Source organism: Ptychodera flava, chromosome 1 (assembly GCF_041260155.1).
Source record: "Ptychodera flava strain L36383 chromosome 1, AS_Pfla_20210202, whole genome shotgun sequence".
Taxonomy (NCBI): domain Eukaryota; kingdom Metazoa; phylum Hemichordata; class Enteropneusta; family Ptychoderidae; genus Ptychodera; species Ptychodera flava.
This window is the reverse complement of record NC_091928.1, coordinates 33607388-33634721: the sequence shown is the minus strand read 5'-3', so window position 1 is coordinate 33634721 and position 27334 is coordinate 33607388. Positions and strand designations below refer to the sequence as shown.

The window sequence follows — 27334 nt, the reverse complement described above, 5'->3', positions numbered from 1 at the left end:
AAGATCGGCGCATTTACAAATTTCTCCTTCAGTGTACCGAGTGCCTCGTCACACTCGTCTGTTCATAAAATCTCCTGTTTCTTTTCCATTAGTCTGTGCAATGGCTTTGCTATCATTGCAAAACCCTTAAAGTTAATAGATCTCCTGTATACGATGCGAGTCTAAGGAAACTTCTCACATCAGTAACATTCCTTGGTGTCGACAAATTACAAACAGAATCCACCTTGCTTGGATCTGTCATGGTTCCCTCAACCGATACTTTGTGTCCCAAATAAATAACACTCAGCTTGAACAAATGACATTTCTTTCGCATTTAACTTTAGACCTGCCTTCCCCAGTCTTTCAAACTCAACACCAAGCCATTATAATGACATGTCCACTGTTCTACCAAACAAAACAATATCATTTAAATACTGCAAAAGTATGTTCCACTGTAAACCTGACATGACTCTCTTCAATAGTCTTTGAAATGTTGCTGGGCATTTGTCAAACCAAAGGGCATTACATTCCATTGAAAAACACTCGCTCGTTACAAACACGGACTTCTGTTTGGCGTCTTCATCCAACTCTATTTGCCAATAACCACTGGCTAAATGTAACGTATTGAATCACCTATCCCCTCCAAACATATTTAATGAATCATCTATCCTTGGTATTTGATAAGCGTCCTTAACAATGCATTAGTTCAGACGCCTAAAGTTTACACAGAATCTTGTGGTTTTATCCCGTTATTACACAAGTACAATTGGCGAACTCCAGGGGAATTAGATTGCTCAATTAAACGCTTATTTAACATTTCATCAATTTGCTTTCTGGATTCGTCCTGTTGTTGGAATTGGAATCGCCTTAGTAGAATTCGTATGGGTTTGGCATCCCCTGTATCAATGCGATGTTTCACATAATCAGGCCTACCAAGATCGTCATCTCCATATGAAATTACATCCTGGTACTTGACAAAGAAATTAGCTACATTCTGACTGTCAGACTTGTCGAGATGTTCACTTGCATCTTTCCAGAGATCCAATAAATGTGCCGGCAGAGATGCCGTTCCCCGTCTTACCAGACACTTCACATCTGTTCAAATAAATACCCCCAGAATTCTCTTTACCCACTGTAATTACAATATCATTGATTTTCAGCGTCCAAATCACCAAAACAGTGCTACCTGCCTTTACTTCTACAGGTGTACTCGTGGCATTTAAAACCCTAATAGGCATATTCCATTTGGCTGAGGTTTCCATCGACCTAGCAACCAATATACCCTTACCTGCTATCACATTTTTCTTTGTGGGTTTGACAATACACCAATTGTCTTATTTGCTGCTATTGCTGTCCTCACCATGACTATATGTTCACTACCCCCTGGTATTATAACTGAAGAGAAATCAGCATATGCTGTCCTACGCATTCTATGTATGGCGTATACAAAATCCGTCAGGGACTCATTTGGCTTACGCTTGCATGTTTTCAACTCAGACTTATGAGTAGTGACAAGCTTGCTAGTTCAGAAACTCTGTTTCGATGTTCGCACATGTGTTTAAAACTAGCAGGGCCCACTCCTATCTTTCAGGTGAATAAGCAGTTGCATGACCATTATCTGATCTCACCATCCATTTATGGTCACCATTTCTACAAAATAAATTTTGTAATCTTCCCATGGGGTGCCACCAGCATACCAATCTAACACTAACTGTAGCTGGGTGGAGACCGTATTGCCACTGTTTGCCTGTGTTTTCTGCTCGGGGACAATTTGGTCAGTGCCTAGCCTAGCTGTTTCATAAACTTTGACTGTGTCAGTTGTCGCCTGTGATGCGTCAGTTTTACCAGCTGCATTCTCTGGTCGTCTGTTAACCGCAGGTGCCTGTATTGTGGGTGCTCTGCGAGTGGGAGCAGGATCGTTACCTTGCTCGGGAATATTAATAACCTCTAACAATCTTTCCTTACATACTCTCTGCTGACTGTTCAGCCTGTTTATTTCATCCGCTTGATCGCGCCTTACCGCCTGCATATGCCTGATCTCATTACGCATAAGTTCCAGCATCTCTTGACTTTCTCTTGCCTCCCTTTCATAATCAACACTATTACTCCTGACACATTCTCTGTCATCTGTCCTCACGCCGACATCAGCACCATTACTCAACCTTTAGCCTACATATCCTTGGTGAACACTGCCACTCACACTTCTACGTTCGGTGTAACCCCTATCATTCTCACGTAGTCTCTGATTTGCTGGCACACTCATACTCAAACCATCAGTCAGAAGTCTGCCTTCTCTACCACTCACACCAAAGTACTTGGAATTTGATCTGTTTCACCTATCTCATCGACTAAAGTCAAAGGCTCGTAATAGTAATCACCCTCACTGAACTCGCCCACACTTCTAGCATCATCATGCCTCTCACCATCGAAACTCATTGCTTCAGCAATTCTTTGAACATATACAAAATTATTATATATTTCTTCAAACAAATTTCTACGAGTGTATTCTTAGCTAATAGAAATGCAAAATCAAAAGTGAACGCTTTCCCTATGCAAATAAATGCCTGACTCCTGTATGCACAGATGAACAGCAACACAGATCATAAACCCTTATGTATATATATATATATATATATTTTCTACTTCCAAAAATTAATAATCTATCAATTAATCATCCCACCTCTGCCAACAATTTGTAATGATTCAATTTATTGTTTTCGGGACAAGTTATTTAATTTGGAAGGCCTTGGTTTCAACTGGCCGTGGGCAAGTGAGGAAACAGGACTCTTAATGTGATCGATGCTACCAGATATTGTTCATGCAACAGTAATCCAGACAAACGCATAAAATATAGTAACTCTCCAATTTATTCTAATTAAACATAAAAGAAATATTAAGTTAAAATAATAAGAAAAACTTATCTGACTCCTGTGCGTAAATCGGGGTGGGGGAATAACGTGTAGTACAGTCTCTGAGCTCTACAGTTGCCAGGGTTTAGTAAGCGTCCATTTACCATGTTCATTGTCCAGTCGAACATACAATTTCTTTGATCTGGTAACTTCAACACAGATCCCGTTCAAGTCCTTTCCCGTAGCACGTGTGCACAATTGTCTGTCCTAGCACAAGAGGTCCAGAAATTCAGGCCCTGTACGGTTATTCCGGAGGATGTCGAGATGTCTCTGCTCAGGTAAAACTGGCCGAGCGTATACCCTTACGGAAAATTGAGATCTACATCTAGTCCACATTAGATCTACAGTAGACTTTATTTTAATTGGGCAGTAGATGAACTGCTTCATCTACTTTTGTGCATACTAATGAGGTCATAGTTCAGAGAGTAGATGAAATGTAGACAAAATGTGGATGAAAAATTAGATGAAATGTAGATCTCAGGTAGATGACATGTAGACAAGATGTAGATCTATTGCTTTGTCTACTTTTGTGCATATTAATCATCGGGTCATAGTTTAGAGAGTAGATACAATGTAGATGAAAGGCAGACAAGATGTAGATGGAATAAATTACGTATAAGATGTAGCTAAGACAAAGAACAAGAAATAAGTGAGGCATGGAGATCTTGCAAAAGTGTTGAAAATGAAAATGTAAGTATGTTAACATGTCAATCAATTTTTAGACTTTAAAAATTGACCGATGGACATGGTGTAGCACAGGCTAGGGCTGCAGTTCATGATGAGTATCACAATATTGCATATCACAACAACATCCGTTTGATGTAATTTGGTGGCAACTTCACTGCATGAGCACCATGGTATCGATGGACCTTTGCATAAGATATCTCACGCTGGAAAAATCAATCATTCAATGACCGATCATGAGTGGTATTCAGGTCGAAATAGAGAGTAGAACATTGTGCATGCTTAGGCCTACTCAAATTTTTCAAAATCTTTCTCAACTGTACATACATCATTACATGATTAACAGAATAAACTGCATACAAAGCATTTCAGTACATTCAACGACGCTTTATTAAAAAATTTAGAACTGAAATATTCTACATGTTACACAATCAAAATTCATATGGTCGTGGTATTAAAACAGGCAATCAACAAACCTTGCCTACCTCAAGCGCACGGGCCTACCTTACAAGTTGCATTACAATTACCGCAGTACCAGTACAGCTGTATACTGGCAGTGTAGATCTCGAGGCACTGCCATCGTCAAGTTATCGATGCCAACCTATGTCTCAACCCGATGTAATTCTCGATCGGAACACTTTCTATGCATATCAGAATTGATGTCACATTGTTTCCAAGGTGTACAGATGACGAAAATGTGCTTGAAAAATAAGATTTGTTGAACTTGAAGTACGAATGGTGAGCAGGCTGGCTTCTCTCCCCGATATGCATTGATAGGATGAACCGTTGAAAACATGGCGCCTTCTGATTGCGCATGCGCATAAGGTCAACTGTCACAGTTGACCCGGAAATCGAAGCCAGTTACAAGGTCATTTGCTCTGAAAGAGCAACTCAGCAAGAGGTGGAGGCTGAAAGGTGGTGGGGAGATCAGTCCATGCGCGAACTCTTCATGAAAATGCAAGAAAATACGTTGCTCAGTTGAAGAAATTACTTATAAAGCAGTACTGGTAATTTTAAAGCTGACTCGTGTTATGCATGTGTACTGAAATGCCATTGCCAAAATAACACTGTAACGTAGTCTTATCTGTTACGTGGCAATGATAACAATGTCAATACAATTATTTGTAAGTTGACCGAGAGATCGGGCCGTGGCTGCTGATTTTCACACGATTCAGAAGTGACTTAATGATACTCAGAAAGTTTTATACGAGGATAGTTTTGATTTTATTTTTTACAATTAAAAGCAGCTGGGATATCAAACAGGTTCGTTTGATTGTTTGTTGGATATGAAGCCGAGGAAATAAAGTTGCAGTTAACAAATAGCTCACTTGCATATTTATGAAGTTTTGTAATAGTCACATAACTAAAAAAACAACATGAATTAGATCAGGGTCCGGCCCGTGGTTAGATGCTACTGTATTGACCAATCTGAAGAAAGTATCAATGAAAACATTGATTTTTTTTATTCTTTTTATTGTGATTCACTTTAAAGTCACTTTTTCAAAAATTAATTACTGGATAATCTTTACATTTTTAACTTTACCACAAAATTGTAGTTTGATCCCTGTGATATTTTGCATTTGTGTTTCTCGAGTTAAACAGGAGTGCCTTAGGATGAAATGAAAATTAATTCACTAATTTCTTCTCTCTATTGTTGTACAGTATATATTCAAATGTAAGGTAAAATGTCTTGTCTTTTACTCATGCGTTCTCGCATGGAGCCTGCAGTTTGCCAATCATAGAATTTGAAGAGATTGGATTGTTGGACATAGTATACAGCAAGAAACAATACATTAGATTAAATGTAGACAAGATGGTGATTTTTGAATTAGAAGTAGATGAGTCTTTGTTTGCCTAAGTGAATTTTGTAGATGAAACTCCCTTAGATTGGATGGTAGATCAGTGTAGATCAAGCGTAGACGAAGTTAGTGTGAAATGTAGACATAGTCATGTCTGGTGTGGACAATATCTGTAGACAAAGCTTCATGTAGACTAACTGCTGTGGCTGTTCATCTACAAAACCCTGATGTAGATCTACATAAAGTCTACTGCAGACGGTCCGTAGATCTACTCTCATCTACTGTGGACATAGGTTTTCCGTAAGGGTACACACCAAGTGCTTCTCTCATGGTTCAGTCATTCTGCTCAATGGTGGGACCACAGTCTTGACACCGTAGAGTCCCGGCCTTCAGCACACACAGAGGGTCCGCAGGGAGGAGTGCAGCGCAAGGAGGAGAAGTGAGGAGCGAGCTTCCTAAGCTCAATCATACAGTTATAACCACTACGTATTGCATTTGACATTAAAGGTTTGATCCTTGATAAATGTCAAGGAGTGGACGCAAAGTCTGGTCTCAGTGTCATGGTCTGGCAAGTTCAGATCATATGTACCTACAGATGGTCTGTAATCCATCATATTTAGACACTAAGAAGGGATTAATTGTGAGAAGAGGGAAGCTATTCCCCAAGTGTATATTTTGGGAACCTCCACCCAGAATCTGATCCAGGATGCAGCCATGCCCTTGTCAGGTTAAAATGTATAAAATGTATTTGTGGAAATGCGGCCGAGGTGCCGACATTTCAAGGTAATTTTGATACAATTGTTTGCTTTGAATCATTGGCATTACGCGAACTAGACATAGATAAATTGAGGTGTTGCTAACACTGTCAGGTGTAATTATCAGCTGAACAGTAAGTCCAGTCGACCACAGTGAAACTTCTGCCAAAGTTGAAACATTGTCTTGCAGGAGGTCAGACGTAGTCAAAACAACTACACCTGAAAGCAAGTGATAAGATTTTGACAGCGTGGTGGTGGTGGTTAGACTACGTCAAACCTGCTGCTAGACAATAGTTCAACTTTTGCAGAATTGGTTCCTTTTTGATCGACTCATGTAACTGTTTAGCTGATAATTGCACCCGATAGTGTTGACAACACCTCGATTTAGACAATATGTCTAGTTCGTCTAATGCAAATGCTTCACAGTAAACCACTCTAAGTTTCACAATAGCTTATTTGAGTCAAGTCTTGGTGAGTACCCACAAATTCTACAGAGGAGAACTGCAGTATGAAGCAAAACCTAAGACTAAATGTCAAAGATTAATGAAAATAAAATAAGCACTTTCTTACCCTGTTGTTTAAATTGTGATAAAATACTGTATTTCAAAGTTATCTACGATCACGGCAACTGCCACGGTTACCTTACTGGGTCATATTTAGAATAGGAGGACAGTACATAACCCCCTAAACTAAGCATACATTGGTAAAATCTTTGTTGCAGTGCGAATGTAAGAAAGCCAATTGAAAGCAAATACATTGAAAACCAATGAATATTACAGCAGTGAAGTTGAACTCTAGCTTTTTTCAGGTTGAGATCATCGGTATTTGTGAGAAATTTACAATCGCGGCGACTATATCAGCTTTAGCCCTGTTTAACTAACGGGCGCCATCTTGAAAGGTGGCTACCAAACAGCCAGCAAGGACCGAATTCTATCATAGTCTATGCCGTACTATGATCACGAAACTTAATATTTGAGATCAAAATGTCAGACACCAATGCTTATAACATCTTTATAACTTAATACGCTCGTTCAATTTGTTGTTGTAAATTACGTTTTTGAATAATTTACGGTTACGGCAACTGGCTATGTGCTTGCACTGATCATGCACTGTAAGTGACCCACTACAAACTGCCCTCCCTTCCGTTCACTCAATCCAACTTAGACCTTTATATAAACTGGATGCATTTACAATTTTAGAAAGACTAAGCTATCATTACATGGGATTTTTTCTTTGAATGGCGTGAGCATGGTGAAATAAATCTTAAAGCATCACAGTAAGGTCTACAAATAAATGTTTCAATCTTGCTGACCACGGGTATGTGTAGACGTATTCAACGGGAGAGGTGACACAATGTACCGGTTAGTCAGCCAGCTTCCCGTATACTGACAGATTTTCCCTTGTCGGCTAAGAATTTTAAAACGTTCATTTGTATGATTTTCACGGTCTGTTATGCAAGAGTACATATTTCTAATGCCATAAAATGATGAATAGTATATTTTCAATAAATTAATAGAACTTCGCCTTTTCTCAAAGTTTGATGAGCCTCGTGCATTATCTATGGGCTGAAAAGCAGCCATGCGGAAGGTTTGTGACTGGGGTTTTCCATCAGTTAGTATTACGAAGAAAAGGACACACCCTTATTGCCAGTCGAAATCATTTGCATGATGATGACGCTTAGGGGAAATGTCCAATGGCTGTTTGCCAAATAATGTAGCTGACCAATCAGAGAACCGTAAAATGAAGGCCCGTGAAAATTGAATAGATAAACACGAGAAAGATTGAACACGTAGCACTTCTCCGGAGTTCGTCGTAAGTGAAGGTTATCTACACAGTGACTGGTACCGTAAAACTTAAGGTAAGAGTAAAAATTCACTCTTCCATAGTTTCAGTGTGATCATTATGAACTTCAGCCTAACTGTATATTAGTAGTATCTGCATTTGTAACTGCTTCTGAACGGGAAATCAAGTTTTCTTTAGATTGAGTTTGAGATTACATCACGGTCGACAACAGCCATGATCTAAGAATGAAACAGAAAGAGAAATTGCACTTCACACAGTTGTCTAATAATATTTGAATTCCGGAACGTGAACGAGCGGTTTCTTATGTATCCAACTCACAGGATGTAAAATTGGTTGAGTCATTGCAATATAGCACCTTCGCTTTATCCTTTGAGCGCCAAAGTCAATTTTGTCGCCTATTTCAAATATACACTAGTCAATTTCTTTTCTAATGTTTGCTAAGATTGTTAAAAAAAATCTGAAGCCACTAAAATGTGATGTTTGTTTGGTCCAAAATTGTCAAAAAATTGCAGAAAAAATTCACAAAATTGGTAAAATGTTGCACTGTAATAATGGCGGGAAAACCTCCAGCACTCGAAGTGTTAAAAGTGAAAGTGCAAGTAGTAAATGTTTCCCGCCATAAGTTCTTTGATAGTCTTTCGCCGATGTCTTACCTTCTAATCAACTTTGTACTGTCGCAGTGCCTTCAGTTTCGGAGACACGCTGCTACAAATACAACTACGTTGAGCTTTTCTTTCAATCGACTGAAAGTCTCACAATATCTTAAAGATACGGCGCAGGACTGTAAGATGAATCTTGATCTCCCTCTGCCAGAAAGCAAGCCAGTCCCCAGTGTGCCTCAAATATCCACATGCCTAGTGAAGTTGCATACATCGTGGCAGAGAATCAAAAACTCAAAAGGATCTAGTGCAGTCTAGATATTTTTGTTGATCTTGTCACAGAAAAAATAGGGCTTCAACATGTCGATTAGTATACTGGTTGACCTACTAATTATTCATAAGTTCCCAGTATACAAAATGAAAGAGAAAGAGCCTGCATACTTACATTTTGTACTGCTGAAAGAGGTAATGGTTTGCACCTATACAAATTACAATCCTCCCCAGTGCAAGTCGCCTATTCAACGTGATATGGCATTCTTCAACTTGATAACTAGCGAAGCACAAAGCAGTGTACCTTCAAACATGGTATAAACTGACAATATTATATCCTGTCAAATGGATTAACTTCGTATGTGCGCTGTCTCGCTAATAATCACGAACGCGTACTACCGTGGACTAAAACGACAATTCTCCGCCCTGTTGGCAATTCTTTGCCCTGTTGGAAATTTATCTCCGTGTTGTCGGAAATTCTTCGCCTTGTTGAAAATTTATCTCCGCGCTGAATAATGCCGCGAGAACATGCGCCGAATACACCACGGATCTGACTCTAAATATTCATAGTGATTTACATAATCACGACTGGCCAATCGCCAATAAATAGAGCAGACAGAGACTCAAACACCGTGACTCAGACATGGTATTTGCCAAACACTGCTTGGATTGTCTGGGCAGATAGGCAACATACGCAATGTTTTGACCAAAGGAATTAAACAATAGACTTTTAACAAGACGGCTTTGTGATAGTCTTTTAAGCGCCTTCTATGCACTTTGCCAAATGTAAACATTTCTGTAACCCTTTCTCATCTTAGTCTCGGTTACCAAAGCTGCACTGTAAGACTCTCGTCCGGTCGTCCCAACACAGTAAGGGGAAACCCTATTCAAAAATCTCCAAAAATTTTGAATGGAATTTGCCAAGATGTGTCGCGGCGAACGGATGTGAGCCTTGCAGTGCGCAGTCTGGCTATTCGACAGTTTTTACATCTCACGTCTCTTTCCATCGCAATCACTTTCTGTTTCTTGAAATTTCCTGGTGCCCGAGCAAGTATGGCCTTTATCTTCGAGCAGTCGACTTCAATTTAGGACGTTATTTTGAAATTGAGCAAGAAAATTTCCTGATGAAATAACTGCGGCAGTGATTATTTTGGTATTTTATGGCCTTGAAAAACACAGCTTTTGTTGATCCTACAAAGAATATGATTACGACTGGCTTTAATATTGCTACTCGTACTTGTACATTTTGAGATATATCGTTTCAAAGCTGATCTTTTTAGTGGCCTGTAAATGTAAATATCTATCAAAATGAAATTTGTGATTGACATTTAATAACAGGGGGAAAGACACACAGTCAAAAATTGCCGCTGAAGCCGAGAGGTATAAATAAATTATAGTGTAGTCAAATTACAATTTAACGATCCATCCTTCTCAAATTAACAAGGCAATTCAACGCTCATCTTTTGCTTGCAGATTTGCCTAGAGCCTGTCTAAAAGGTGTTTCTTCAACCGGCGCAGACTATCTGAAGAGATGTCCAAAGAAACGAATCGCATTTTCACTTCGAAAAATGCACAAGTGCATGGGTCTGATTCTAGTGAGAAACAACCGACGAAAGACAGTCATAGGAGTTCCTTGTCTTGGGACGATGAGAATGTCCCTCCAGAAAATCAAATACCAGTGAATGGCTCTAGGAATGGCTCAACCGATGAGGGCGCCAAAACGAGAAGGTAAGTTTGTCCAAACCAAATAACTTCATTTGAAATTGGTTAATAAGAAATGTCGTGAATTCAACGGTCCAATTAGCCAAAAGTAGGCTAAGAAGTTCTTTTTATTCAGTCGTTTAAATTCAACAATATATTTGTAAGCAGCTCAGTGAGTGATATAAATGGAAGATAAGATTTTAAGGTAAGGTTTTAAAAAATAGTGTCGAAAATGAAAAAAATTATATTTTTTCGGAGCTTTCATCGTTTGACATATTCTGCTCCCAAGCCACGACGTGACTGTTAAAAGCGTTTGACAGCAGTCGTGTAACAACCCATAAAGCCATAACGTTTCACATCGCAGTCCCATCTTGGTATGTGTAAAGGCAGTCGCTACTACAAAATGCAGTTGCTGTCACTTACTGACAATTCGTCACTGATGTAGAAGGCACTGTCAACGGATGGAGGCGCAAGGAGAGAGAGAGAGAGAGAGAGAGAGAGAGAGAGAGAGAGAGAGAGAGAGAGAGAGAGAGAGAGAGAGAGAGAGAGAGAGAGAGAGAGAGAGAGAATGAGAGAGAGAGAATGAGAGAGAGAGATTTAATATTACTGGGATTGCACGAAATCAAATCAACTTTGTTTATCGCAATTTATTAAAACAATATGTATAAATACAGATGTGTGTCATATTACGTTACAGTATCATCAAATGTTTATTACACGAAGTTTGGTCCGTATTTGGACGAGTTGCGCAGCAACTCATCAAAATGAGGACACACTACGAGAATATGACGCCCGACATCGACCGAACTCAGTGTAATATCCTCTCTATCAAACATGCATACTTTGGTTATGACTGTTTTCTTAGCTACGTTCTGAAATTGGAGACGAAATCAAAAGCAAAGTGACCGTACTCCCCGCTGTACTCATAAAAAGTTGGTCACTAAGGCGTGATGTCAACCATATCACTTGTTGATATTATTCCGCTGTCAGGCCATTCCACTTCAGGGGAGGGGTTGTGGAAAACTTTAATAAATTGAGCACTTCGCGAAAACTATTACGCAAACCGAAAATCAGGCCAAATCGCACTCACGCCAGCTTTCAAGACAGCTTATATATTTTCATTACTGGCTAGCGCTTGCCTAAACAGCCAATTGAACTTCATTAACCCTTTTCCTCCCAAGTCCAGATTTCACCATCAGGTCGAGATGGCTAAAAGTAATGAAACACAAAATATTCCATATGGTGTATTTTAACATAATACTGTACATTTGCAGGCTGTTGAAAAAATAAGTACTTTAAAACTTAATTTTTTTGGACTAAAGATGCTATAACAGACCAAACCAAGTGGGTGAAAATACGTCATGTTTTGGCTCAATGCCGCTTTTAACTGACTTGACTGATGGGGAAGTGATACTCTCCGGTGGGAAAAAGGATTAAACGACAAACACGAAGTTTGATTCCTCTAGACTCTCATTTGCTCTCCTTTGTTAATGTATAGTGCCGTCCGTCCTTTTTAAATATATAATTAGTTTTTTAGCTCACATTTTGTTTTACCAATGTGAGTTTATCGTATAAGCTGAAGTCGATGGCGTCTGTATGTATGTGTGTATGTATGTATGTATGTATGTATGTATGTATGTATGTACGTACAGTATGTCCGTCAACATCAAAAACACGCAAACCGCTGCACGTTTCAGCTTGGTATTTGGTGTGTGGATGCATCCTGGGCTATAGATGGGATTTTGTTCAAATGAAGTCTGCATTGCCAAAATTATACAAATGAGCTTACAAAATGTGAAAATGGTTAAGAATCAATAACTTAAGAACCACTGTTTTGATTGCTTTGAAAATTTGTGGGCAAGTACCTTAGGTGGACCTTCTACAGTTTTATGAATATTGTGAAGATATCCTGAATTTGTATTTTTGCAGAATTTTTTTGTGCTTTTTCTCATTTTCAGTAAAAATTCTTCTTCTCTGAAACTGCAAGCCCAATCGCTCTCAAATTTCGGTTGTCTCTTTGCAAGGGTGTTACTTTTCTAATTTGTTGAAATTATGACAAAATTGGGAAAATTACTATTTTTAAGCAATTTTGTCATTTTTGGTCAAAAAAATCTTAGACAGTATTTCCTTTTTAAAACCCCTGGACAGACAGCTTTCATATCTGGTACACAGACGTACAGAGATGACAATAGTTAGATATGTGGAAATTGTCCTGAAATATAAAAAATTGTATTTTTAAGACAATATTGTCATTTTTGGTCAAGAAAACTTTATCTCAAAATTACTTGTTTGATAGCTTTGTAATTTGGTATAAAATCCCAAATGGACGAATGGACGAATTCAAACCGAATGTGAGCACATAGTGTCCTTGACGGTATTTTTTGTTTTTTCAGTTTCTTGATGCTTTTCAAAGAGAATTATTGCAACTCTTTTGAGATTATGTGTAATGTAATTTTTTATCATTTTTACAGAAAGAGAGATGGATCAAGAAATTTTCGTTCTGGAATTGTTAATTTACCAGGCACCACGCTGAGAAGGCAAATAGACAGCGACGAGGATAATTGTGTTGATGTAAAACGGCCAAGAAGACAACCACATTTTCATATATATAATGAAGATGAAGATAAAAGCAGAAGAAGGTAAACTTTCGATGAACCAATGAAATAACAGAGCTAGAGAATACAATTACATATTGTTTGACATTTGAGAAAGAAGGATATTTTCCTGACATTAGTATCACTCAGTCATTGTAATTCTGAAACTCATTTTTCCCGGTTTTTGTTTTTTGAACTTAATGAAGATAGCCATGAGTGTTAGTGCAGTAATAAAATCGAATCTGTTTTCCCAGGTTTTAAAGCAAAATCGCCCTTATTTACTTTTTACATAGTGATAAGGAAGAACAAAATGAATCAGGCAACGGTCCTGAACCTGACACCGATGACGTCTTTCACAGTTATGAGCATGTGCAAGAGCAAGGTGAAAACTCAGGAGATACACAAGATAGATCAGACACCAGGTACGAATCTTACGTTGATCACATTAGCAGTCGTTGTGCAGTACATGATATATAACTCTAAAAGGCAATCGTTCCTGTAGCTTGATTGTGTTTGCCTTAGATATTGCGGCAGTAAATTCTATCCTCTCCAGATTTTAAAGTGATATCTCCCAATTATTACGTTCAGCCAGTGAGACGGAAAACTCTGACGAAGTAGATCAGGCAACTGGTCCGAATCCGATACTACTGAATGTAGTGGTGATGGAGACGCAACTGAAATCAATGAGGAAATGCAAATTTGAAAATCAAGCAGCGGGACAATGATACGCAAACAAACTGGAAATAAAACTTGTTCGGACAACTTATTATTTGTTCTATCTTTACCATAATCAAAGAAAAAACTGGTGTTGTGATAATGTACAGTGTATCGTCTATAGACCAAATATGATTTTTCTTGTGTGCATTCTTCGCTTATCACAGTGTTTTGGTAATTTTATGAAACTCAGTGCAATTGGTTTCAATTTCCCCAGACATACTGCCTGCATGGGACACATTAGTTTGCCTGATTTTAGCAGAGATCTCATAAAAGTGTGTTGCCTCAATAAACTAGTTATTGGGTAGAAGCTTTAATGAATGGAAGTGGTATTTTGTGTCTCAATTTTTAACACAGGTTGGCAATTGATAGCTCTCATTTACAACCCTTGGCAGTATGGAAAGCCATGACTGACTTAAGTGGTCTAATATCATGTTGTCCTAGGCATTAACAACATTGTCCTGCAAATTCAATTTATTGTCCTAGGCATTCAATATATTGTCCTGGGCATTCAATATATTGTGCTTGGCATTCAATATATTGTGCTGGGCATTCAATATATTGTCCCTGGCATTCACGTATTGTACCGGGCATTCAATATGTTGTCCTGGGCATTGAATATGTTTCCATAGCGGTTTCAGTTGTAAGTGGTACCATTTTCTTTCAAAATATATTCTATGCATACCTAGAGACATCCTTGGTTGCACTTTAATCATTTCCGTCGATGAGCCATAATTCAAGTTCCGTAATGTAACATTTTTTATCATTTTTATAGAAAGAATGATGGGCCAAGACATCTTCATTTTGGAAACGTTAATTCAACAAGTACCATACCGATAATACAAATAGAAAGCGATGAGGAAGATGCTATTAATGTAAAAAATCAAAGAAGACGACCACGTGCCCTGACGTATAGTGAAGATGAAGATGAAAGCGGAAGGTAAACTTTCGATGAACGAATGAAAAATAGAGTTTAAGAATATCTGAGAGAAATAAACGAACGAGTGCAATAAGCAGACACAGACAATTACAGATTGTTTGATACCTGAGAAAGAAGGCAATTTATTGTAATTCTAAACTAGTTATTGGGTAGAAGCTTTAATGAATGGAAGTGGTATTTTGTGTCTCAATTTTTAACACAGGTTGGCAATTGATAGCTCTCATTTACAACCCTTGGCAGTATGGAAAGCCATGACTGACTTAAGTGGTCTAATATCATGTTGTCCTAGGCATTAACAACATTGTCCTGCAAATTCAATTTATTGTCCTAGGCATTCAATATATTGTCCTGGGCATTCAATATATTGTGCTTGGCATTCAATATATTGTGCTGGGCATTCAATATATTGTCCCTGGCATTCACTGTAATGTACCGGGCATTCAATATGTTGTCCTGGGCATTGAATATGTTTCCATAGCGGTTTCAGTTGTAAGTGGTACCATTTTCTTTCAAAATATATTCTATGCATACCTAGAGACATCCTTGGTTGCACTTTAATCATTTCCGTCGATGAGCCATAATTCAAGTTCCGTAATGTAACATTTTTTATCATTTTTATAGAAAGAATGATGGGCCAAGACATCTTCATTTTGGAAACGTTAATTCAACAAGTACCATACCGATAATACAAATAGAAAGCGATGAGGAAGATGCTATTAATGTAAAAAATCAAAGAAGACGACCACGTGCCCTGACGTATAGTGAAGATGAAGATGAAAGCGGAAGGTAAACTTTCGATGAACGAATGAAAAAATAGAGTTTAAGAATATCTGAGAGAAATAAACGAACGAGTGCAATAAGCAGACACAGACAATTACAGATTGTTTGATACCTGAGAAAGAAGGCAATTTATTGTAATTCTGAAAATCATTTTTTCCGTTTTTGTTTTTTCACCTTGATGTAGATAGCCATGAGTATTAGTGCAGTAATAAAATCGAATCTGTTTTCCCAGGATTAAAAGCAAAATCGCCCTTCTTTATTGTTTACGTAGCGATAAGGAAGAACAAAGTGAATCAGGTAACGGTCCTGAAACTGACACCGATGACACATTTCACCCTTATGAGCATGTGCAGGAGCAAGGTGAAAACTCAGGAGATACACAAGATAGATCAGACAGCAGGTATGAATCTTACATTGATCACATTAGCAGTCGTTGTGCAGTACATGATATATAACTCTAAAAGGCAATCGTTCCTGTAACTTGATTTTTTTGTCTTAGATATTGCAGCAGTAAATTCTATCGTCTTCTTGGAGATTTTAAAGTGATATAACCCAATGTTTTTATGTTTACACAGTGAGACGGAAAACTCTGATCAAAGTAGACCAGGCAACTGGTCCGAATCCGACACGGATGGCGACACGACTGATGAAAATGAGGAAATGCATAGTCGAAATTCAAGTAGTGGGACGAGGATACGCAAGCAAACTAGAAATAAAACTAAAGTGGTGAGGTTACACACAGACATACATACACCCATGGCCACTTTACTGTTGATTAAGTCAACTCGATCTAGTCAGAAATTTTGCTTTTCCAAAGGTAAATGTCTGAGGTTGTAAATTAGAATTTATGATTGGCACACAGTGTTCAAGATTGAGATACAATGTAGCATATCCATGCATTGGTCAGTGTACAAACCTTGTCAAGACAACTAATCTGTCCCATCTTTACTATAATCAAAGAAAAAACTGGCGTCGTTGTAACTTACAGTGTATTTTCTATTGGCCTAATAAGATTTTTCTTCTATATATTTTTAACTTGTCACGGTGTCTTTTTTAATTTTATGAAACTCAGTGCAGTTGATTTCAATTTCCCAAGACATACTGCCTGCATGGGACAAACAAGTTTGCATGATTCCATAGCAGTGATCTCATAAAAGTGTGTTGCCTCAATAAACGAATTATCGGGTAAAAGCTTTAATGAATAGAGGAGATATCTTGTGTCTCAATTTTTAAGACAGGGTGGCAATCGTTAGCTCTCATTAACAACCTTTGACCCGAGCGACCTGAGTTACCCGAGTTGCAGTCGAACGAATCAGCGTAGCTACTCTGATGACGCAAATTACGTCATTTGACCTTTCAACCCTACTCGGGCTTCTCCCTCGTCGGAAGCTGGGTTGGTAGAGTTGCAACTCGGCAAAATGGCCGCCAAACAGATGAAGTAAATAAATATATTTTACGCGTTTACGTCAGTTTCAGCAAATAAAAGTAATAATATTATTACCTGTAGTTATTGCATTAAGCTGTTGCCAATTTCCCGTAATTTTTTAGTGAAAGGTACCTTTCTATGCTCTTAAATTGCACATCGTTTACGTGTGTAGCAGGCGATATAAGAAATATGCAAAACGTTAGTACAACACGGTCCCTCTGCATCACATCGGAGTTTTTAAAATGTTGCTGTGACGAATAGAAAATAATATGCAGACCTGACTTGCTGATAAAATAATCGATTAAACATGACAGTTTTTATCCGATATCAAAAAATATACTCGGGTCTAAGTCTTCGTCAAAATCTTCAAAATAATTACGCAAAATTAAAATTTTTTCAACTCTGTTGCCATGTTTGTTTACAAGGGTCGATCGGGTATGTCGTTCGTTTCGCATCTCCCGGGTCACAGTTCTGCGCATGCTAAATAGTGTCCTACGACGTCAACTTAAGCTACCCAGGTCGCTACTCGGGTCAGAATCGAACTCAGCCGCTTTGACTTCAATTCACAGTGGCCACAGGAGGGCGCTAGACTTATGAAAAGGGTCTATTGTCATGTTACTCAAATCAAGTTGTAGTTTTGGGATACGAAGCGATGCCATGACCCCGCACACAGTCGGTTTTTAATTGGTGACACTGACAACATTGAGGTAGAAAAGTTCAAATGTTGGCGATGGAGGGGGGTTTGTGGTGCATCTTTGTTATTTTGGCATGAAACATCTTCCAACATAGTCCATTTAGTGCAGCGAGCATTAACAAAGTGTGCTGTTGCTGTCACAGCGTAATCACAGAGTGATAACCTCACGCTCTTTAATACTCAGCGATAACATTTAAAAAACTTCATATTCTCAAAGCAGGGTATTACATCTGGCACGGAAATTGGATTAGATAACCTAAGTGCTCTGATTGGAATTATCATTGCATTGCATATTTCATGAATGGATGGTCACCTTTTCACTGTTCACAGTACACTGTAAATGTAGTGCGGGAAAACTGACTTCTCCGCCATTATGAATAACGAAAACATGGGTATTCTGATATACTTTTTTAACATTTACTGTACTTCATGCTCTACGCCAATGGTATTCCATACTTAGATAAGAAAGGTGCAGTATATATTATTCGTCACCAAAATTTGAGAATTCCACTGCCATGTTGATAGAGCCATCTATCGTCCAGTTTTCTTCAAATGACTTGACATTCCTGCATCGACGCTTCTTTTCTCATTGTTTTGTTGCGTATTTCCATTGCAAAACTAAGGTGCACGTACAATGAGTCAATTTGAATAATTGCCAAAAATCACAAGCTGTAATAATAATCTTTACGGCCCTGATACGGCTTTTGCGCCGTACGACCAAGGGCCGCAAAAGCCGTATCAGGGCCGTAAAGGTTTTATCATATACCTTATGGAATGATAAATATGTAGTTTACATAATATTCAACATTGTTTAGGAGATAAAAATGCGTGCGATATCAAAAATTCTTCGTCTTTTGTGTCAGTCTTTTCAGAAATACGATGGCCGCTTCCAGTCGCGGATTGACATACATAATGACGTCATTTGTTTACCTGCAGAATTCTGGAACGCGCAAAGCAACATCCGTACTGTACGTGACCAACAGAGAGCAAGGCTGAAATCGAGGTGTAAGAGGACAAAAGCGAGATAGTTCAGAAATGCACGCGATTGCCCATATTTAGGCACCGGGCCGGGCGTGATACGTAAAAAAAATGCACAGATCTGAGGGCGCTTTCTTCCATTATCATATACCTAGATTCACGTACCCATGTAAACCTATGGGGAAAAGGCGCTCTTACAGGTGTGTATTAAGTTGCCGTATCACGCCCAGGCACACTTTGCCCAAATAAGGTAGTGTGCGCGCTTTTTCGAACTTTTTCGTTGTCGTTGCTACGCGCGTTGCTATCCACGTACATTCCATTCGAAAGCACATCAGCGCGAGATTCAAACCCGTTTCTATGCGCTTCGCTCGTAGTTTTGAAGCGAATTGTAGACAGTTCGAATCTTATTCCGATCAAAATTTGTTTAAAACAAGTGCTTGATAGTCTCCTCTCAATGTTTTGCTGAGAAAGTGTATTTTAACGAGCAGGATCAACTACTCATCTGTGCTCATTCTGTAGTGACATTGGCGTTCGCATAGAACAAGCTCGTGACGCGTTCCACAACAGAACAAATGACAACATCGTACATATTAATCCGCAAAGTTGCGTGGCTCATGTTTTTTTTAATTATCGCTCATAACTTTATCAAAATTTTATTGATAAATATTGAAACATATCACAACCGTTCAATAAGGTATATGATAAAACCTTTACGGCCCAGATAAGGGTTTTGCGGAACTCGGTCGTACGGCGTTCGGGCCCTCGCACGCTCGGGCCCTTCCGCCGTACAACCTCGGTCCGCAAAACCCGTATCAGGGCCGTAAAGATTATTATCATATATACATTCACGTGCCTGTGTAAAGCTATGGGAGAAAGCGCCCTCAGATCCGTGCATTTTTTTACGTATCACGCCCGGCCCGGTGCCAAAATATGGGCAATCGCTTGCATTTCTGAACTATTTCGATTCTGGTTACTACGCGCGTTGCTATCCGCAAACGTTCCATTCGTACACAAAGCCAGCGCGAGAGTTGGAAAACGTCTGCTCGCTCAGATCGTAGTTGCGCGTGGCGACAGTGGAGCCGCGCCGGTAAAATCGGCTTTTATTTCTAAATTCTTGTGAAATCCGGTGTATACTAAGTGCGTGCCTGTTCAGTATAAATTACAAGAAACTGACATCGCGCTTTTGTCCTTCTTACACCTCGATTTCAGCCTTGATCTCTGTTGGTCACATAGTACGCATATTGCTTTGCGCGTTCTAGATTTCTGCAGGTAAACAAATGACGTCATTATGTATGTCAATCCGCGACGGTAAGCGGCCATCGTATTTATGAAAAACTGACACAAATGGCGATGAATTTTTGATATCGCACGCATTTTTATCTCCTAAACAATGTTGAATATTATGTAAACTACATATTTATCATTCCGTAAGGTATATGATAAAACCTTTACGGCCCTGATACGGCTTTTGCGGCCCTTGGTCGTACGGCGTACGGGCCCTCGCACGCTCGGGCCCTTCCACCGTACGACCTCGGGCCGCAAAAGCCGTATCAGGGCCGTAAAGATTATTATTTACACAGGCACGTGAATGTAGGTATATGATTTTATATTACTTACAGACCACTGTCCTGGTGGAGAAGGCCATGCTATCGCATGGGAACCGGACAGCGCATATCTGGGTGCAATGTGGCAAGAATATCCGCAAATATACACGTGCAGAGCATGAAAACCATGTCGATAATCAACGACTAATTTACAAACAGACAGATGAGGTATAAAAATCTATTGTCTAATTTATTGATGCTCTAAAAGAAAAATAAATCACCACTCATAACTGTCTGTTTGTCTCTCTTTCTTTCTCACTGAATGCTTCGAAAGAGCAATAAATCAGGCCTCATAACTTACTCTCTCAATTAATTATGTTTCGAAAGAAAGAAGCACTCATAACTCCCCCTCTCTCTCTCTCTCTCTCTCTCTCTCTCTCTCTCTCTCTCTCTCTCTCTCTCTCTCTCTCTCTCTCTCTCTCTCTCTCCTTCTCTCTCTCTCTCTCTCTCAATTAATGTCACGAAAGAGGAATCAGAACTCAGAACTGTCTCTCTCTCTCTCTCAAATAAAAAATGAGTAAAACCTTTATTTATTAATGAATTATTCATCAACTCTAAATCTATCGACGTTACTTTCTTCTCTGTGTTAATAACGTTACATTCTCATCTCTATATTTTTGTAGAGTAAACGCTATAGCCGAAAACACAAAGCACGTTACCAAACCATCCATGAGTGGAAAAAATATGATGACCAAATAAATCAACCTCCAGAAGTCATAGAAGTAAAATCATGGAAAGTGACAGGTGGTGTACCAACAATTAGAGACTTGTCACCCTTCAAACATATAGCGGTCTTCTACGATATATATGAATCTTGACTGACACAAATTGCACAAAACATAATTGACTCAGCATTTATTTGATATTCAAACGAAGGTTAACGCAAAATTGTTTTATCCACAACGAAAACATAGCGATGTGTTTTTAATTGTTTTACATTAATTGTTTTACGTTTAGTCTCATAACTTAATTGACGCGATCATAAGAATCATGGGATTTCAATGGCTAGTCAATGTTTCATCTTTTGTAGAGTTGATTCATATATGATCGACTCATATTAAGCTTACCTCCTAGCTGATAATTGCACCAGACAGTGTTTGCAACACCTCGATTAAGACAATATGTCTAGTTCGTCTAATGCCAACGCGTCAACACAAACCACTGTAGTAACGATGTTAACCGACAGCTAGCATATTTCAATTGCCGTGTTGTTATCGAAATAACAAATCATTTTTATAATACATAGAACACCAAATCGATTATGAAGATTTTACAATATGTCTGGAAATTGTGATGAAAACGGTGTTCGATAGAGACTTCCTCGCAAACGTACGTAACAATAAAAACGAAAGTAAGTAAGAAATACTTTACGCACTATTTATAATACCATAGGAAGATTTAGGAGTATTCAATATATACATATATATATATATATATATATATATATATATATATATATATATATATATATATATATATATATATATATATATATATATATATATATATATATATATATATATATATATATGTATGTATCGTTGTGTGGCGAGTAAACCGTTGAATCATTCACTTCGTGTGTTTTACAGAGCTGAAAGTGTGTGGTTGCGTTTATTGTTCACGTGCACAAGGAAGCCCCCCATAGCTTCCTTTTGAGTGTAACGTTATTATTCTTTTAACTACATTATCTCTTTGTTGAAGAAATTTCTATCAGTAACCTTTTCTATTTGGTTCCAGTTTTTACTTCACCACTCACCATCAAAGCATGTCTATCCTCGTTCAGATATTAAAGACACGTATTAATATTCTGTAGTGGCTATAGAATTACATTAATTAATACATTTCATAAGTGTCACATCTGTCTTCAATCGGCTTTAGATGAGAAACTCGTGGAAGCAATGAACAAAATGATTTTGCTGTTGGATGTGGTCAAGAAAAACGTTCGCAGTAAGGCTTGGAAACCTGCTTTCACTGTAAGTTTAAAAATTCAAATAACAATCACAATTTTACTGTACAATCACTCTTGTCATCAATGATGTTATGTGATTTATATTGTTCCCTTCGAAAATTGAAATCCATAATTGTGATCACATCAAATGATGTTCGAAGCACGCTTATATCGATGAACAATTACTTCTAAATGCTGTAAAATCATTTCATTTAGTAATAATGATTTTACGGTGTATTTGCCAAGTAACCAATTGACATCGTGCTTTCGCCTTCAAAGAATAAACTCTTCCACCATGAAGTGTATCTTTTACCGGCGCTGTAGTGCCGGTTTTACAAGACACAGCAGCCAACTCGTCAAATAACACGCGCGGCTTTGGTAGCAAACAACCAAGAAGCATTCGTCAAACGACAATATTTATCGCACACTCGGCAATTTACATAATCGGTCCCGCACTGATTTACTCACACTCCTGGCGTACTGGGGAAGTGAGAAAGGAGTTCTCCAGCCTTTGACCAGTACAATCAAATGACGATACACAAGGAAAAGAGAGATATGGTTATAATAGATTACAACGAGTGAATAATTGCCAATTATACGTTTGTGGAACATAATTCGTAAAGAGTGTACTAACATTCATTTGATCTAGCTTTCTAATCGTATTATTTTGTTAAGAAAGTGAATGAAATTTGCTAGTAACTTCTTTCGGTTAGTGTAATATTTCCAATATCTTTAATACTCATTGTCAGACGGACGAGCATATAATATACAGTTAGATACCTTGCTACCACCCAGTAATTGCATTGAAATTTCATTTAGGCCATCGTGGAAACATATCCCAACAAGAAAGTCGTCGGTACGGTCAATACAAATTTGTGTCAGAAGGCTTGTGAGGTAAGATTATTGTAGGTAATGTAACTCACATTTCCCCTTGAATTGAACCCACTGAAATCGCTCAATGAACTGAAATAAATTTCTTTTGTAGACAGCACAGCTTGATCCATTTTGCAAAATTCCGACAGCGGAACGATCCTGTACCTTTAGAAGATAATCCCTTTTCCACGTGGGAGATAGCAATTCCGTTAATTTGTCAACATATCTTTTTCACGGCCGTATACAATATTTTAAGTACCATTCATTAGCAGTCACATTTTCATACACTGTGCAGAAACTGCAATCTCTCTGCAACACGATAATCGTTTCCGTTTAGCGTTCGATTTCAATCCACCCCTTCCCATTTCTATATTCTTTCCTTAAGGTACAGGATTGTTCCGCTGACCATCCATCAGTCACAGCCACAAGCCACTCCATAAATATGTCGTCTCATCCCCGTTATTTTCTTGTTTGTGAATTTGTATTAATTTTATACATCGGCTTGTACTTCACATATGCATCAATAACTTCTCACACGTTCATTGCCATGAATTCTTGCCTAATCAAAAACTAACTGTAATTTGCTGATGAAGTTGCCGCTTCGTTCAATCATTTAAATTTTTCCATTTTATTTCTATTTCAACGTAATACCGAAACGCACACAATAGTGGAGTGTTAAGTAAAAAACCTGTGACAATTATGAGGATAAGTGGGGAAAGTCACGATTTCAGTCGTGAAAATTAGTACAAAGTTGTTGCATTTTAAATTCCGTTTGTGACACCATGGAAAGATGTCCCTGAAAGAAATGTGCAGTACAATTGAAAGTAAACGGCCTCCTAAGATTTCTAAAATAAGATCATTTCGGATATTAATTGAAACAGAGAAATACACCGCATTTTTATTGAAATCAAATTATATAGAGATAATAAGTGTAGTGCAGTAAGTGTAGTGCTTCCAATATAATTAAAAATAATGAATCATAACCAGTGTGAGAAAAAAGGCTAGATGAAGCAAAATTAGAATAAAGGAATCGTCTTTATTCATCTGGACCATTTCAATATATACTTACAGGTATGTAAGAGACAGAAATCAATCGCCACGAATGTCATAAACTTTGAGGGTCCAAAATACGACAACTTTACGCTTAAAGAACTCAGCTCAGGAGAAGCAGACAAAATGGTGAGCAACATTGTTGGCTAAATTTACAAGGCTGTATTTACAATCGCCTTTACCTCGAAAACGTGTTAAGTGAATTTTGAATACAAATTCTTGTACTTGTACCAAGCATGGAGTAATGTTCCACTAGATTATGAATAATTCTAGATAGGTAAGATTTGTAAGCTTCACTCGATGTATTGATGGACAATGGAAATTTGATAGTCGATGTGGGATATATATATATAGAGAGAGAGAGAGAGAGAGAGAGAGAGAGAGAGAGAGGAGAGAGGAGAGAGAGAGAGAGGAGAGGAGAGAGGGGAGAGAGAGAGAGAGAGAGAGAGAGAGAGAGAGAGAGAGAGAGAGAGAGAATGTATTGACCATGATTATAGTACTTGCAGCGATCAGCTATTCTTAGCAATTGCCAAATTTAATACAGCGACTGTAAACACTCTGTCATTGACAATTTAGATTGATACAAATGCACAATATATATAAGACCGCATTTTGACTTAGTAAAATAAGATCATTATGGTTTATGGCCAGTCCATAGGAAGTGGCATTCAAAACATTTATATTCAACTATCAACCAATTAGATGATGCTTGTTAATAGCGTACAGTGATCGGACCCTTTTTCATAGTCTTTACAGACGTTCTCTGCAATTGAAGCAAAACTAACCCTTCGATTTATTTCTTGCAGGATTTTGAGATCGGCCCTGATTGTTTTGATAGAACTGATATATATCATAACCTACATCATTATCTGTATCACCTTCTCGAAACGTGCAAGGAAAAAGTGAGAAATTTTTTCCTGTATGCATATATTGATTAATTAGTTTTTTTTCACTTTCAACATTCACCTATTCCGTCGAATACTTCTTGATCAGCCTTGCCCTGTTTGTCAAGTAGCAAAATGATTTCACGATCACATGTTGGGCAAACAAATTACGGATTTTCTTCAGAGCCATTGGAAATTCACTCTAAATTTGAAAGGTTGCAAGTTTCTGGAACAGGGTAGCATTAGCTTAAAGACTTCTAACAAGTTGATTAATTACAGATCTTGGAAATGCACTACATACCTCTTCAGATTCTCCTAAGTCGCTGGAGCCAGACCTGGAGATACGCTGATAAAACCTCACAAGGTATTCAGTTTACCAGCAATTCGTATGGATAAAAGTATAGAGTTCTCGTAGGTGCCCATCATTGAAGGTGATAAAAAATCTATTACTCTACGTTTTTTTAAATAATACTAACTTTATTGTGATTGATGCTAAATTTTAGGTGGAAGAACATTTGGGGGATAGTGTCGACGATGTAGTGTTCAAGATATTCACTTCAGAAGAGCGTTGGGTGGAACACGTATGTATATCATGGTGGCGTGTTAAAACATAATTTACATGTAGCAGTGATCACAGTTTATAATCACTTTGCTTGATAAACATTTTTTGGTAAAATCCTGTGTTGACGATAGAAAATCGTAATGGATACTCTTACTAAAATCTGCCTCAAAGAATCCTTTAAATTTGAATTCAACATACTTGAAATTACAGAAGATTGACCGTATCGTAACATTATCTAAACGTTTGCTTGCATGATGACAATGATTAAAATCCCTACTCACCATACAACTTTTGCACATTGTCAATTAAGAAAATTAAGGGGGCGGATTTATTCAATATACTACCCGTGATGATAAAACGTAATTTTTGTTTTCTTGCTAAGTAAGGAGTAAAAACTTCGTCTTTTGATTCATAAATAACCGATGACAAGATCAGATAGTAAACACAACAGATTTTATTTTCATAAATGTGCCCCTAAATTTGTAGTTTTTCAAAGACTGGTGTAATTTAATGTCGGACTACCAGCGGGCAAACCGGAGTATTTTATCAAACTAATAGCCTTTTGCGATAGGAAGAACATATCAGAAATCGAAATCACCACAGGCAAAGTGACAACTGCAGTGTTCAATCCTCGAAAGTATGAATATTTGTATTGAAAGATGCTTGGAACAAATACATTTCACTTTTATATTAGAAGCATACTGACAAATCTAACAACAGCATTGCGTACTTATTTAACCAAATTTTCATTACCTTTCTTTTTTTAAAACAATGAGGTACCTTTTAGCGTTGGTTCCTACATATGAAGCCATGAGAGTAATCGATTATATTTCAAAGACTCGCAACTAATATCAAACTATGCGGGCTACATCGATTTGTTTGTTTCTATAGGAGCACTACTATTTCAATAGACTTCTACAGCGATCTGCCAAGCGTTTTGACAAGTACGAAGAAAGGAGGAAAAAGAAGTATCAAGATTAGAACGTTACACCGTGTAAGACTTCCTTCGATTACAGAGGAACACTTTACGATAGACTGCATTACAGATACAACTTTCACTTCTATTTTTCCCGCGCTTCAAGACAGCAAGCTTATGTGAAAAAAGATAACGCAGTGCAGAAGACGTACCAATTAAATACGAATAAAAAACAGACACACTAAAGCATAAAAGCATATCTAGTCATTGGCAAGCATGACAATTTTCGTGCTCCATTGCTGTTTTGAAAGTAGTGTCCGTATAATTTTGCTATAAGAAAAAAACGTTTCGGAAATAATATATCGCCTCGCGTCCAATAATAGGACGGGGGATATATTATTGCATCTGTGCTAAAATAAACTCTGGGAAATCTGTAAATTGGTCTAAGGTCAACTGTATTCAACGCAATGAATATCGTAATATCTCTGACATGCTTCTTGCTGAGGTTCACATTCCAACTGATAGTCTTTACTTTAAGAATGCACATTGCCACAACACAAATAATGCCCAATGTATTTCACAGTTTTATGATGATATTATTGATAGCTTGTATTCAGCAGGTCTTCAGATTTCACCATGTATTCGTGATAATGCTGATTATACTGTTACAGGGTGGAATGATCACCCCAAAGACATCCATTCTGTTGCTCGGGATGCATTTAAACTGTGGCGTGAAAGTGGAAAACCCAGAAATGGGCCCCTATTTGAATTCAAGCGTCGTGCGCATGCGAGATTTAAATATGCTTTAAGAAGTTGCAGACGTAATAAGGAGCAAATCAAAGCTGATGCGGCTGCGAATAGTTTGTTTACTG

General features: G+C 38.0%; 1 protein-coding gene and 1 long non-coding RNA gene across 2 annotated transcripts in view; one reads left to right on the top strand and one right to left on the bottom strand.

Moving 5' to 3' along the window:
* LOC139135738 (uncharacterized) overlaps window positions 1-27334 on the bottom strand; it is a 429492-nt gene that overhangs the window by 381407 nt on the left and 20751 nt on the right. The window lies entirely within an intron of this gene.
* LOC139135667 (coiled-coil domain-containing protein 82-like) overlaps window positions 7909-27334 on the top strand; it is a 21070-nt gene continuing 1644 nt past the window's right edge. Inside the window, exons 1-17 of the mRNA XM_070703205.1 lie at window positions 7909-7984; window positions 10272-10526; window positions 12971-13138; window positions 13387-13515; window positions 14583-14747; window positions 15369-15533; window positions 15799-15927; window positions 16103-16253; window positions 20245-20397; window positions 20853-20973; window positions 21476-21580; window positions 22108-22202; window positions 22997-23071; window positions 24122-24229; window positions 24907-25002; window positions 25488-25565; window positions 26438-27334. The exon at window positions 26438-27334 is cut by the window's right edge and continues 1644 nt beyond it. Of these exons, the coding sequence (XP_070559306.1) occupies window positions 10330-10526; window positions 12971-13138; window positions 13387-13515; window positions 14583-14747; window positions 15369-15533; window positions 15799-15927; window positions 16103-16253; window positions 20245-20397; window positions 20853-20973; window positions 21476-21580; window positions 22108-22202; window positions 22997-23071; window positions 24122-24229; window positions 24907-25002; window positions 25488-25565; window positions 26438-26527 (2025 nt within the window). The 5' untranslated portion in view covers window positions 7909-7984; window positions 10272-10329 and the 3' untranslated portion in view covers window positions 26528-27334. The remainder of the gene's footprint in view (window positions 7985-10271; window positions 10527-12970; window positions 13139-13386; window positions 13516-14582; window positions 14748-15368; window positions 15534-15798; window positions 15928-16102; window positions 16254-20244; window positions 20398-20852; window positions 20974-21475; window positions 21581-22107; window positions 22203-22996; window positions 23072-24121; window positions 24230-24906; window positions 25003-25487; window positions 25566-26437) is intronic.